The 15,291-nt window shown below is 50.7% G+C and overlaps 1 protein-coding gene across 1 annotated transcript; it reads left to right on the top strand.

The window, feature by feature from the left end:
* Positions 1–228: 228 nt before the first annotated feature.
* EGR4 (early growth response 4) lies at positions 229–3,151 on the top strand. Its single transcript, XM_073340159.1, has 2 exons — positions 229–517; positions 953–3,151. The coding sequence occupies exons 1-2, from the start codon at positions 361–363 to the stop codon at positions 2,293–2,295; spliced, it is 1,500 nt and encodes a 499-aa protein (XP_073196260.1). The 5' UTR covers positions 229–360; the 3' UTR covers positions 2,296–3,151.
* The last annotated feature ends 12,140 nt before the right edge of the window (positions 3,152–15,291 follow it).

Below are 15,291 nucleotides of genomic sequence, written 5' to 3' on the forward strand. Positions count from 1 at the left end.
GGAAGGGGGGGGGGAGAGAAGGGATGGCAACACGTCACAGGGAGAGATTTCCTTATTGGGACTCCCTAGCCTACATCCTGAGTCCATCTACGGGCATTTACGTCACCGCCCGCCTGGCCGGGGGACTCCAGAAAAGGAAGCGGCGCGGCGCGGCGGAAGAGCCGAGCCAGCCCCGCTGCAGGTATAAAAGCGGCCGCGGCGCCGGCAGCCGGGAGCAGCCGCCGAGCCCCGGCGCAGCAGGCGGAGTGCCCATGCCCCGAGGCCGCCGGGGCCGGAGCCGCAGCCGCGCTGGGGAGCGGGGCAGAGGGGCTGCCGCGTTGGGGACTTTCCCGTCCGCCCCCGAGCCTGGGCTCGCCGGAGATGTTGGGCGCGATGGATTTCTCCTGCCAGGACCCGCTCTACTGCAAGTACCAGGAGAGCTGCGAGCTGAAAGCCGGAGAGCAGCCGGGCTCGGGCCCGCAGGAGCCGCAACTTCTGGCGGGGCAGCAGCCAGAGGCGGCGGCCGGTTTCCCCGGAGGTAAGAGAGACCCCCACCCACCGGCTGATGCCTTCAGCCTGTAGCCGAGCCGGAGCCGGAGCCGGGGGGGGAAAGGGGGGGTCCGGCTTCCAAGCAGCTGAAAGCCTGCAAAGGAGCCTCTGGCTTTGAAAGAGGACTAGGGCTCTTCGCGGAGAGAAGGTGGCCCTTGGTCGTGGATCCAAAGCTGACCCAGGCCTGGGAGGGTGGGAATCGGGCTGGGGGCAAGTCGCTGTCCCGGGGCACCTCGTCTTTAGAAGAAAAGCCGCGTGTGCGAGGCAGAGAGGTGCGACATAACCCCGGGGCGCTCCATAGCTGAGCGGTGAGTTTCTGCAGGTCCCGCTCTGGCGTCGCTATTTAGGCAGCCCGTTCTGTATCCCCCGCCCCCGAGCCAAGCGATGCCTATAACCGTCTTTCCTCCCCGCTTTTAATTCCCAGGTGACTTCATGGGGTCCACAATAAACGGTGAGACTGCAGATTACTTCTTCCTCGGCGGCCAGCCAGTCCCCTCGCTCAGCTACACGGGCAGCTTTTTCATCAAGGCCATGCCGGAGCAGCCCCACGACCAGGAATCCCTCTTCAACTTGATGTCAGGCATCCTGGGCCTTTCTCCTTTCCCTGGCCCCGAAGGCCACCAAAGACAACTGGACTCTCTTTACTCGGTCCCAGAAGCCATTCAGAACCACTTGGACCTTTACTCCAGCTGCCAGCCGGAACTGAATATCTCTGTCCAGCCCCCCTTCGCTGAGCAGGGCTACCCCGGCTTCCCCACCCTGGAGAATGCGCCCCAAGTCCAAACCTCCCCGAGTTTAGGAAGCTCCTCGCAGTGTCTCTTTGAGGCAAAACTGTTGGAAAACAAGCAGGACATTAAGATTCCCCCCATGGCTCCATCCCTGGACAAGTTTAAGGTTTCCTGCTCCCCATGGGAGCCACTCGCTCAACCTCAGAACTACTTGCCAGATGGCTACCCGTCCTCTGAGTCCTTCCAGCCCCCGGAAAGTAGCCAGGCCATGTTCCACCCCCTCGGCTCCAAAATCGAAAACGCCTTGTCCGTCAGCTGCCGGGCAGAGCTCAACAGCCTGTCTGAAGCCCCCTTCAGCAACAACTTAGGTTCCGGTTGTGAGCCCGAAAGTTTCCAGAATCTCGGCAGCCAGGGGCAAATCCCCGGCGACTTCGGGGAGGCAAAGATCCCCAACCTCCCACCGCAGTTAATGCACGAGTTCGAATCCTCCTTGGCTCAACCTGAGGCCGTTCCAAGCTTAATGAATCCAACCGAGCTCCTCCACCCCCACCATGCCCCGTCAGTCCCCAGCGCAGACTTCCTGGCCCATCCTTCCATCTCCTCAGCCAACGCTTTAATCTCCACCAACCCCAACATCCTACCCGAGCCAAAGAAGAGAACCCGCAAGAACAAATGCTCCTCCAAATGCTTCTGCCCCAAGCCCCACGAGAAATCCTTCGCCTGCCCCGTGGAGACCTGCATCAGGAGCTTCGCCAGGTCGGACGAGCTCAACCGGCACCTCCGGATCCACACCGGCCACAAGCCTTTCCAGTGCCGCATCTGCCTGCGGAACTTCAGCCGCAGCGACCACCTCACCACCCACATCCGGACGCACACCGGGGAGAAGCCCTTCTCCTGTGACATCTGTGGCCGCCGGTTTGCCAGGAGCGACGAGAAGAAGAGACACAGCAAGGTCCACCTGAAGCAGAAAGCAAGGACCGAGGAGAAGCTCAAAGGCCTCGGCTTCTATGCGGTGGGGCTGTCATTCGGGGCACTCTAAAGCCCAGCGGGGAGCCCTGGTTGATGTCGTTTTCTGGGGTGAGCCCGGCCGCCCCTGGCTGAAGGGATCGGGCTGGAGAGTCCACCTCCACATGGCTCCCGGGAGCCAGTGGCAAAGATCGTGACAATTGGTGGTGGGCAGGGATCGCTTCCTCTGGCGAGTCCTTCTGGCCGGGAGAGAAGGCGCTTTGGATGTACATAAGTGAAAGGCACCACCCCTGTCACGATGGGCCCCAGGGGCCATGCACAACCCTATGTAAACAGTCCCTGCCGGAGCAAGCCGAGGGGTCTCGGGGGTGAAGGAGGAATAATCCGCGCTACCGGCAGACGCGCTGTTTCAGCACCACGCGGCGCGGACAGCTCCAGCCGGCTGGGGAGCGGCGCGGGGCCAAGGGACGCTCGCAAACGGCGGCTTCAACTTCGGGCTCAAAGAGAGAGAAACGTGCATCAAGAAATCCCGCCCGCGCTTGAGGCGAAGAACAAGCTGCATTTGTCAGGGCTGCCTTTTTAATAAACTGAGTCCGATTTAGCTTGCCAAGCACTTTAAACGAACTCCCTGAACAAGCCGTCGTAAGACAGGTTCTCGTGTCGAAACTGCACCAGGAATGACTGTTGGGAAAAACCAAAATGGATGCGATCGACATGCCCGACTGACGCGTGAATAACTGAAGACAGGTGTTGTTGTTTGACCAACTCTGGTTTATAATATTTTGTACATAACTATGGCTTTGGGTGGGGGGTCGTCACTTCCCTCCCCCCATGTAAATATTTTCCTCTTTGTAAAACAAACTGAACCTATCAGGAATATTACAAAGCTGTGTTTATTTTTGCAATTAAAGTTTGTTCTACTCTAGAAATCCTTCCTGCATTTTTTTTCTTTTTAATCCCTATAATGTTGCATGTCAATAAAGCTCAATATTCTACAGAGATGGGAACCGAATCCCAGAGGGACCGGTTCTGCGAACAGTAACATAACTCCGCAAACTGGCCCATTGAAATCAGTGAGGAGTCAAGTACTAATCAGCATGCTGAAGGCGCTAGCAGAATCTACCCCGGAGGAGTTAAGAACTTGCCCATGGTCACATCCCATCAGTGGCAGAGTCAGGAAGAGAACTGTTTCCCATGCTGTCTCCTGTACCTGAAGCAACTCTAAACAAAATGGTGGTTTTACAAGGAGACTTGTGGTGGTCCCATTAGGATTGCCTAGAAGGGAATATGAAATGAGCCAGCAGTCAGCCAGTACTGAATGCAAAGGGCAGGTATATACCAGGATCACTCGGCAATAGTAAGCTGTGGGCAACATTGCATCATTAAAGGTCTGCTTTTGATGGCCACAATGGGTGTGCATCAGCTCCCTGCCAGAGTTGGGGCCAAAGCCCAGTGGAGTCCCTGAGTATCTTCCCAAAGAGTTCAGTGGGCTTTGGATCATGCCCCCAAAGGAGCCCAGAACTTTGCCAAGTCCTCCAGATAACAGACTTGTTGCTGCAGGTCTGAGACTGACTGGGAGGAAACCCTATCCACCCCCTGGTGGGTGGAGCTGGGCCACCCATGCCTCTGCCCCACTGAAAGCAGAGGGGCGGGAGAGGAAGTGTAAAAGGTGGGCCCTGCAGCTCAACTGGAGGGGATGTGGTGAAGGAGACAGACATGTCCTGGCTATTGCTGAGTCCCATGCCTGAGGACAAGCCCTGCAGCACTGAGGACCCAGAAGGACTGCAGGGTCAACCAGTCAATGGGAGCACAGAGGAGCTACTGGGACTGCTGCAGGCCTTCTTCCCCCAGGAGATAGAGGATGCCCATGAGCTGAGGTACGCTGAAGCAGGGTCATAGGAAGTAGCCCACAAACACCAGATGATAGTTCAGATGTGTGGCCAGAACACTGGCCAGTGTGTTGTGGTGTGATTCCCAGCTGACCCAGTGGGGGAGCTCTCCTCCACTGTCACAGCCCTGGGCTGGGACCCAGTGGGCCTGGGTCCCCCTCCTCCCTGTGCCCACCCCACCCCTGGGGTGGCTGCCTGCCACCTTAGGCCAAGAGGCCTGCATTTGTCCTCTGTCTGCCTCAGTGCCTTAGGCTGCTTGTAGCTCTACCCTGCCAGAGGGGACAGAGCCCTGTAGATTGCTGTCGCTCCACCCTGCCTGAGGGCCGGAGCTCCCTAGACTGTTTGCTGCCCGGCCCCATTCATAGTCTGCTGGTGGCTTGGCCCCACCCAGAGTACCCAGCCCTCATAGACTGCTTGTTGCTCTGCCCCACCTGTGGGGGTGGGGGCAGAGCCTGAAGAGTGCTAATTCCCCTTTAGGCTTTTAGACGGCCATGAGCTAGCGAGCGGGTGTGGTCCTGGCTGAGACTGATGGGGGTGGCATGACCACTGACCACTTCACTGCAGCAAGCCCACTGGGGGTGGTTTCTGTTTAGAACCACCACCATCTCCCTCCGCCCCTCCCCCCCCCCCCAGGATAACACAGCTTGTGCGGCCCCAGCATTAGCTAGGATCCGCCTGGCTCAGCTCCTCTTGTTGCCAAGGAGGAACCAGAGCAAATAAGATGGGAGGGGCTGAAACCTATCAGGAACTTACGTAATTTGGAACTAAGTTGACTAAACACATTGCTGCCTGATTCTCACAGCCCCAGGATGATCAGCTATTGATTTAAATCACCCCAAGGGAGGAAGGACATGTGAACACTTGCCCTGCCTAGGCCTACTGCAAAGTCCTCAGTGAGTTCCTGCCTGTTGGTGTGAACTGGCCGCCTTTGTCCCTAGACCTTCACAGCGGGGGTGGAACCTGGCAATCTACCCTGGCACCAAAGGCTTTCATTTCTCCAAAGCCAATGGGTCAGTCCCACCCGGGGCACTGGCATGGTGATACAGGGCTTTCCCCTCCAGGCTGGCCACTTTAATTCAGCCCCTGTAAGGAGCCGCTGGTGGCTCTTTTGCTATTTATATAGCACCTGTTACCACTGTAGTTGAGCATCTTCCTAGGACAGCAGGGCTCTTATCTACACTGTACGGCTGGGAAACTGAGGCACAGACTTGCCCAAGGTCCCACAGGGAATCAAACTCAGTCTAAGGGCCTTTCTTCCATAAACCATGTCTTAACCCAGCGCCAGGTGTCGACATCATACAACGGGTCCTGCTGTTGGCAGGCTGGCTCAGTGCACAAGGGGTCGCATTCAGCCCCTCCTCCTAGGCAGCAGAACTGGTGCGATTGTACAGCCCCAGGAGAGCGGGGTGCTGGGTAGGGATGGAGCATTGCGTGGGCCGCATGGAGCCCCATTTCCCATCAGCTCCCTACAGAGATGGAACTGTCCATCCCTAATGGACCGATTTAAGGTGATTACCTCAAACCTGGCCCAACAAAGGGAACTAGTGACAAAGTCCCTGACTCAAGGGTTTTCTAGTATTAAGAATATCCCTGTGCCATTACATTTGTTTTCTGTCTGCTGCCGTCTCTACACATGCAGATCTCCAAGCTCAGGGCTTTCGGACTCATCCTGGGAGCCCTCCTTACAAGAAGCTTGTTGGATTTAACAATTTGTTTTATTTCATTCTTGGCAGTGTTTAGGGATTATCCTTACAGGAACAATGGTCCAAGTCTCCAGGCAGGCTTTGGGCTACCTGTAAAATGGGCACACTTATGCAGAGGCCACTTGTGGCCATTACAGATCACCTAGCACTTTTCACAAAAGCAGGCGTGTTACATGCAGCATTGTAGCCCCGTGCCATTGGGTGAGTTTGGGTAGACATGGAGTTGCTTACATCAACTGTTGCTGCCTTTCAAAAGCCAACCCCCAATGCCTCACCGTGGCAGTGAAATTGGTGCACGCACTCCTGGTGCACCACTGAGACAAGGAGCATAGTGTGGACATGCACAAGCGATTTAGTTACAGAGGTGGCTGTACATCGATGTGACTTAGGTTGATACAATTTTGTAGTGTGGACATACCATGAGTCATAGGCACATCCAGCCCAGGGTTATCTAACATCAGCTTCTGATCCTTGTCTTTCCCCTCCCAGGAAATGCCTGTGATTTCTCTGAGTGCTCTGCCCGTATATGCAAAGGCCAGGGTTATAGTTAATACTGCATTGCATTTGTACAGCTCCCTTCACCCAGCAGGATCCTAGAGAGATACAGGGCCCAGCTCAACCATGGAGGAGCTCTCTGGACACCCAGATACCCTACACACCACGTTTTTGTCAGAGGGGGAAATGAAGGAAAATATCTGTGATTGAACATCAATGGGGGACTGGGTCAGGCAGAATTTCATTGGCCAGTTGGTCAGGATACCTGGGTCAATGCTGTTACACTTGCAAGGAGTGCCCTGGGCTCTTGACTGACCACAGATGGATGGGAAAGCTCTAGGCTAGGTTGCTGTAGATCTGGATTCGATGCCCTGCTAGTGTTGGTGTGCCTGAGGGAAACAAGGCTAGTCACCCTTCCCTTCCCCTCCCTCTCCCCCTGTGGTCTTGCCTTCAGGGCTAAACAAGGTGTGTTTACCTTGTTTACGTGTGACAATAGTTTAGTTATATAATATTTCGACTTATAGAGAGAGACCTTCTAAAAAACGTTAAAATGTATGACTGGCATGCGAAACCTTAAATTAAAGTGAGTAAATGAAGACTTGGCACACCACTTCTGAAAGGTTGCCGATCCCTGCTCTGTACCATCTCACACCCACCTCTCCAGGCCCCATCTCCAGCCAGGGCCAGTCCCTGATGCTTTACAGCAGGGGAAAAAACGCTCCAAAATCCATGTGACCAATTGTGCATCGGGAGGAAGAAATTATTTCCTGATGCCAAAGGCGGCTGGCTGAAGCCTGAAGTGTGGTCGGTTGGGGCTGAGAGTCAGATGAGCTGGCTTCGGCACCTGGCCCTGCCCTTGGCTTCCTGGGTGAGTCAGTCCAAGTGTTAGATTTTCCCACTCTGTGAAATGACCCTGGCCCGGCCTGGGAAAGTGCTTTGTGATTCCCAGCTGTTGTGCTAAGTATTATTATTAAAGCTGCTTTCAGAGCAGCAGCCGTGTTAGTCTGTATCCGCAGAAAGAACAGGAGGACTTGTGGCACCTTAGAGACTAACCAATTTATTTGAGCATAAGCTTTCCTGAGCTACAGCTCACTTCATCGGATGTGATGAAAGCTGTTAACTACAAGATCTCCCTCACCCCCCATGTGCCCTGCTTGTTTTCTTTTTACATTTTTAGAGCCATAGTTCCCATAACAACCGAACGCGGCTCATTGTGTGCCGCACACATTCACACAAACCGCAGGCATAAAAATAACTTCGGGAAGAGACTCACACTCAGGAAAGCAGGGAAATTCTGCCAGCTTGGTCCTGGCTTAAATGATCAGCTTAAAGCAGGCTCAGTGCACCTTCCATGCAAGGATCCCAAAAGGGGGAGCTTTGATCAAATCCATTTGGGCAAACTGAGGTGGCGAAGTTAAGGGACTTGCCCAAGGTCACAACATCAGTGGCAGAGCTAGAGAGAGCCTACATCTGGTGACTCAATTTCTAACCACCACATCATGCCATCTTCTATGACTTTTCATTGTTCCTCTAAGGACAGGGCATTCCGTAATTGTCTGCTACAAAGTTTCTTGGGCCTCCCCATGAAGCATTAGATTCCGGCCACAGGCCAGATTCTGAACTAGACAGATTCTGGGTCTGATCCAGTCTGGCCAGACCTGTGATCCTAGAAAGAGCCAAAATTGATTAGATGACCCACCAGCCCAGTAATTCTAGCAGCCAATGAGAGTCCTTGGAGAGAGCAAGTAAGTGCTCTCAGTGGCCACAAGAACTTTAAACCCTTCCACTGGTCCTCTCTAATTGGCTCCCAGAGCAGTGAAATGGACCCACTGCCATGCCCACCAAAGCTTCCCTGAAGTGGAATGTTCCTGAGTTTGATGTTTCCAATAGCAGGCCCCAAAGATGCCCAATCCAAGCTGCTTTCACTCCATTGCGGGCTACGGGGGGGGGGGGGAGCCAGTTGGTCACAGTTGAACCAACGTGTGGCATTTTAGGGAAAAAAAATCCTCCCTCTCACTCTCTTCTCCTCACACAGACGTGGGCCCATCTGGCCCGGAGGACAATAGATCGCAAGACTCAAGAAAGTGAATAAGGAAGTGTTATTGACCCCTTCATACAACACAACGAGCCGGGGTCACCCAATGAAATTGTTGACAGCAGGTTTAAAACAAGCATAAGGAAGTGTTTCTTCACACAGCACACAGTCAACCTGTGGAACTCTTTGCCAGGGGATGTTGTGAAGGCCAAAAGTATAACTGGGTTCAAAAAAGAATTTGATAAGTTCACGGAGAATAGGTCAATGGCTATTAGCCAAGATAGTCAGGGATGCAATCCCATGCTCTGGGTGTCCCTAAATCTCTGACTGCCAGATGCTGGGAGTGGACAACAGGGAATGGATCACTAAAAACTGCCCTGTTCTTCTTTCCCTCTGAAGCATCTGGCTTTGGCCACTGTCAGAAGACAGGATACTGGGCTAGATGGATCATTGGTCTGACCCAGCATAGCCGTTCTTATGTAAAGCCAGGCAAACCAGCCCAAGCAGTACAAATATCCAGTATCTTCATGCTCCTCCAGCCCAGATGCCTGCCCCCAACCCCTCACCTTCCCCATTCATCTGACATGCAAGGAGAGCATTTCTTCAGCCAGGCGCGGCCAGACCTGCCCAGCACATCAGCTTGTCTGTGTTAGAGACAGACGGCAGGGGTTGATGGTTAAAGTGGTAGGTCTAACCCATCTCAAAGCTGCTGCCGCTTCATCATCCCTGATTCTAGTCCCCCATCCCTGTGGTTCTTAAGTGGAAATGCAGGACCACGGATGGGTTAAAACCCAGCCTTGTCCTCTTTCTCCTTGGCTTGATCATTGTAGCTGCTCTGCTCAGAAGCAGAGTAGCAATAGAAGGACTGACAGAGCTGTCTCCAGTTGACCTTATGCTGTTCAGAACCCATCGCTTATTTTCCTTTGCCTTTACAGCTCTGTCTCCCTATAGGGAGCGAGAACCGGGCAGCTGGGTGGGGCTCATGGTTAGGAAAGGTGTCCCAACGCAGCTGCCTTTGGCTTCAGGGAAGTTAGCATGCAGGGATATTAACGTCACTGAGTCATGATGCCGTGCGATCACGTCACGATGCAGCATGGTGCTACATTGCGAAATGTCACTCCCTTCAGGACATGTTGTCACCGCCTCACAACTCAGGTGGGACAATTGAGGAACGAACAGCACACAGACGTCACGTCACCGCTCCATGGCACACATCAAACGCTGCATTGAGAAACCAAGCGCTGGGGCTCCAGCATCCCCATGGCGTGTGACACGTCACAATGGCGTGCTGATGAGCCGGGCCTACAACCGTTACAGCATCGGCCCACAAGCTGCGCTGGGAGGATGCAGGACTGGCCTGTGCCAACTGGACTGGTGGCAACTCAACGGTTAGAACATATAACCCCCTGTCCTTCCCAGCTCCTTCACCACATGCAATGCTAGTCATGCCAGGTGCAGAGGTAGGGGCTAATCCTAGCCCAGGACTGGATGAGATCTTCCAAAGCCAGCCCTCTACCCATGCCTTACATGGGCTTAGGGAAGGAGTAACCCTCTGGCTATCAGCCCCCAAACGTGGGTGAATGAGAAGAGTCATCGATTGTTAAGGCCAGAAAGGACCATTATGATCATCTAGCCCATGCTTCAGGAGACTTTCCACTGCTCTGATCTCTCCTTGGCTCAAATCTTTTTCCCCGGTCTTATTTTTTTTTCCTTGGTGCATCATTCCCACAGGAGGCCGCTCAGTTTGGCTGCGAGCAGCTACTGCCTGGCCGAGCATGAGAGCCATCTGCAGGCCGTGCTGTACCATCCACACCAGCCTAGCAAGAGAAATCAGGATCTCACAGGCTGAAAGGAGGAGAGATGACACCCAAGGGTGGGCACCCAGAAGGGGCTGTGCAGAGAGGGAGGAGCGTTCATAGCACTATCCACTCAATGAGCCCTTTTAGGAACCCATCAAATTCCAGTGGTAAAGAGACAGACTCCTCCTTGCTGCGGCAGGAGAAAGACAGGATCACAGGGTTCCTGTTCAGGAGTCAGCCCTCAGGAACCAGTGAGGCCAACACTACAGAGTCACATACTATTTTATGTTTTCCATAAAGCCCCAGCTCCTGGAATCACATGACTGTGTGAGACTCTCAGCTTTTGTTTTATTAAAAAAAAAAAAACACGACATTTCTAACCCTCCTGTTTGCAGGGAAACTGGCTTAGTTTGCTGGAGAGCAGGAGCCCTAAAGGCCCCAGATGGTCACCAAACAGACCCTACATTGATTATTTTTAAAATCTCATGATTTTCTGGGCCCTGGCTCCTGAGTTTTGAACACTTGTGGCTGGTGATACGGAAGAGTTCCCAGCAGCTTGCTCCTTGGAAGAGATGAAGTCTAGAGGTCTGAGCACAGGCCTGGAAGCCAGGAGCTCCAATCCTCTGTCTGACCTTAACTGAGCTCCTCAGTAACTTGTTTTCCCCATCTATAATATGAGGCTCATTACATTATTACCTGCCTGCCTTGTGGTGGGGGGGGGGGGCTGCAGTATTGCATGAGATTTAAAAAAAATAAATAAATTTGGAGGTCTTTGTGGGTTATTCGCCTCTGGGTTTTTGAGCTGGAAGGGTGAGGGAGAGTGTCACAATTTCACATTCGCTATCACCAAGAAGGCTAGGAACTACCTTTTCTTCTTCTTCTTCTGCCATTGAAGGAAAGCCAAGATTCTGATGTAAATCACATGACTCCAGGAGCTGGGACTTCAAGAAAGACACCGAATTACACAAGACTTGTGATAAAAGTTGCAAGACTTGGCAACACTGGGGCGGCAGGGAAGTTGCCAGGTGTTATTCATTTGCAAACAGTGTTTTTCCTAGTCCATGACTGAGGCTCCTATGGACTGCAATAATACAAACAACAACAACAACATCCCAACTGCGGCCACAGAGAGGCCGCCGCAGCAGGGTCACAAATTCAGGGCCGCCCCGGGTGCGGTGGTAACTGGACGGTGCTGACGAGGGGACACGTAGTTGGTCTCACCTCTCCCAGAACCATTCTCAGTGCAGGGACAAAGAGCGACATGACCCTGTGCGTGGTGGGGAGCAGCTCCCTGTGGTAGGGGTTATTACAGGAGGCAATCCCTGCAGGTGTTTGTGCCCTCCATGCGTGGCCCACCCAGGAGTGGAATGCTGGCAGTAAAGGGCCCACTGGCGGTATAGAAGCATACTAGAAATCTTCATTCACAGTCATGCTGGAAGGGCATAATGAGGGGGGACCCACAGGGATGAGTTCTGGGTCCGGCTCTGTTCAATATCTTCATCAATGATTTAGATAATGGCATACAGAATACACTTATAAAGTTTGCGGACAATACCAAGTTGGAGGTGTTGCAAGTGCTTTGGAGGATAATATTAAAATTCAAAATGATCTGGACAAACTGGAGAAATAGTCTGAAGTAAACAGGATGAAATTCAATAAGGACAAATGCAAAGTCCTCCTCTTAGGAAGGAACAATCAGTTGCACATGTACAAAATGGGAAATGACTGCCTAGTAAAGAGTACTGCGGAAAGGGATCTGGGGGTCATGGTGGATCACAAGCTAAATATGAGTCAACAGTGTAACGCTGTTCAAAAAAAGCAAACATCATCCTGGGATGTATTAGCAGGAGTGTTGTAAGTAAGACACGAGAAGTAATTCTTCCGCTCTGATTAGGCCTCAACAGGAGTATTGTGTCCAGTTCTGGGAGCCACATTTCAGGAAAGATGTGGACAAGTTGGAGAAAGTCCAAAGAAGAGCAACAAAAATGATTAAAGGTCTAGAAAACGTGACCTATGAGGGAAGATTGAAAAAATTGAGTTTGTTTAGTCTGGAGAAGAGAAGACTGAGAGGGGACTTGATAACCGTTTTCAAGTACATAAAAGGTTGTTACAAGGAGGCGGGAGAAGAATTGTTCTTCTTAACCTCTGAGGATAGGACAAGAAGCAATGGGCTTAAATTACAGCAAGGGCTGTTTAGGTTGGACATTAGGAAAAACTTCTGAACTGTCAGGGTAGTTAAGCACTGGAATAAATTGTCTAGGGAGGTTGTGGAATCTCCATCATTGGAGATTTTTAAGAGCAGGTTGGACAAACACCTGTCACGGATGGTCTAGATAATACTTATTCCTGCCTTGAGTGTAGGGGACTGGACTAGATGACCTCTTGAGGTCCCTTCTAGTTCTATGGTTTGCTCCAGATAGGCTGAAATCACTGGCACTAGGAGGTTATGCAGAGCAAGAACCTCTAATGACCCTGCCCTGAGGAACTTCCATGGAAGCCTGCATCACAGTGATCAATTGTTCTCTGTGTCCACTGGAATTAAAACAAGAAGCAATGGGCTTAATCTGCAGCAAGAGAGATTTAGGTTAGATACTACTGAACTCCTGCCAATCCTCAGAAGGGGAGAGCGATCTGCTTAGTCATCTGGTGGTTGGATCCACAATGCAGAGGCCATGTGACTCTGAACTTGCTGTCTGCATAGAGCTCCCTCTGCAGGCTGTTCTGTTAAGAAGCCACCCGAGTATTGATCGGTTAGGAATAGTCTATGTCAAATGTCCTATGTCTGTCGTTCTAGCTGATGGGAAGCTGCCACAACCAAAGAAAGACCAATCTTTGTGCATGTTTAAGAAAAGCAGTCACCCACCCAGACCCTCCATGCATGACAAAACACCAGCCATAAAAATGAGTGATTGAAACGACACACAGGTAGCAGAAGACCAGTAGTGATGTGGTATTAATCCCTTCAACATCATTCTTTACTATAAACACTCTCTAATCCCAGAATTATTCAAATGCTGCTTAGTAACATATAAGCCATCAATGCTCCTTGAGCCATACATGGAAATTCCGCTGTAAAAATCCGTTATGTAAAAGGAGGATCAAAATCATAATTCCCCTGAAATAAACTATGCACCCAATCCTGCTCTCAGTGGAGACAGGACACAATGCCATCCCAGTTTATTTCCTTTGCAGGTGCCCTTTAAGAGCAGCCAAATGAACAAACACACCTGAACACATTTGTATGTAATAGGTAAAATCCTGGCCCCATGCAAGCCAATAGCACAATTCCCACTGATTTCAGTTTGCTAGGATTTCACGCAATATATTTAGGATCCAACCCTGATAAAAATCTAGGCACTTGCTTTATCCACATGCATAAAGTTGTGGTAATATTGGGCTCACATTTATCTTCACAAAGATATTGGACAGAACTTTGCAGTAAGTCTCTAGACAAACAAAATAAAGGAAATTTACAAAATGTACCATGCGAAGCACAAGAGGGTCTTAACAGCGAAGTATCAGAGGGGTAGCCGTGTTAGTCTGTATCCACAAAAACAATCTGAAGAAGTGGGATTTTTACCCATGAAAGCTTATGCCCAAATAAATCTGTTAGTCTTTAAAGTGCCACCGGACTCCTCGTTGTTTTTATAAAAACAGCAATTGCTTTGACGAGTTGTAAAATTGCATAATTCCATTAGCGATCTTGTGACGTGTGAGGTATTCTGCAATGCAAACAAACGGGAAGCCATTCGCCTGTTTGTACTTTTTGGTTTTTTTAGATTAAACACCAACAATCACAATAGCAATTCATTTTAAACAGTGGAAAACCAAATTATGAAAAAATTAGACCCCTTTTTTTAAGCAGGGGCAGAGTTAAGCACTTTTTACCTTTGTTCTCTATCCCCTCATCCCATTATTTTGCAATATGTACATGAAATGTGTTAAGATTGTTGGTAAAATTGCTAACTTAATTATAACTGTTTAATTCCATGACATTCAAATGATTCTTTCCCCCCAGTCCGATGGATGAATAATGGTTTGGAATGTTACTTAGCAACGTTAAATATACATTAATGATTTTTAATTACCTTTAAATACCAGTTGACTTGTGTGTCTATATCTTTAATTGTTGGCTAACTTGGGAGCATATATTTAAATGCTGGTTTCATATCTTTACACATTAGTTCCATTGACAGGGATCCATTTAATAACCATGGTTATTTTTATTTTTGTTTCTTTTTAACTCAGTAGCTTGACAGAGCACCTGAAGATCAAGTGGGTGGACAAAGCGGCACATGGGCCAGTTAGGGTAATTAAAAGGGAATGGTGCACTGAAAAAAATCACATGCCAGGAATAAAAAATAAAAAGGTATGCTCCAGTGCCTCATTAAACTGCTAAGTTCTGATGCACCAGTGTGAAAGCCCAGCATCCTAGAGTTATGAAATATGCTGGAAAAATCCTTCCCCGGCCCTACATTATGCACCAGAACCTTCTAATAAATCCCATGCTCAGATCCAAAGTCAGGCCCTGATCTTGCAATCTCTGTTCTTAAACACCTCCAGTTTTGGAGACTCCACAACCTCCTTGATAACCTATTCCAGTGCTTAACTAGCCTTGTAGTTAAAGATTTTCGTAATATCTAACCAAAGTCTCCCCTGCTGCAAACTCAACCGATTCCTTCTTGTCCTATCCTTGATGGACATGGAGAACAAGAGATAGTGATCCTCTTTGTAACAGCCCTGAATATATTTAAAGGCTGTTCTCAGGCCCCCCTAATCTTCTCTTCTCAAGACTAAACATGCCCATTTTTAACCTTTCCTTATAGGTCAGGTTTTCTAAACCTTTGCTCATTTATGTTGCTCTTCTCTGGACTCTCTCCAATTTGTCCACATCTTTCTTAAAGTGCAATGCCCCAAATCAGACAGTACTCCAGCTGAGACCACACCCGGGCCAAGTAAAGTGGGGCAGTTATCTCCTGTGCCTGGCCACACCTCCACGTAGGAGCCAGAGGGGGAACATGCTGCTGCTTCCGGGCACCCAGAGCCTGCACCCCTGAGCCTCTGTGGCGCCCCAGTCCCCTGCCCCAGTCCAGAGCCCCCTCCCACACTCTGAACCCCTGGGTCCCAGCCTGGAGCACCCTCCTACAC

This window comes from Lepidochelys kempii, chromosome 4 (genome assembly GCF_965140265.1).
Source record: "Lepidochelys kempii isolate rLepKem1 chromosome 4, rLepKem1.hap2, whole genome shotgun sequence".
Lineage (NCBI taxonomy): Eukaryota > Metazoa > Chordata > Testudines > Cheloniidae > Lepidochelys > Lepidochelys kempii.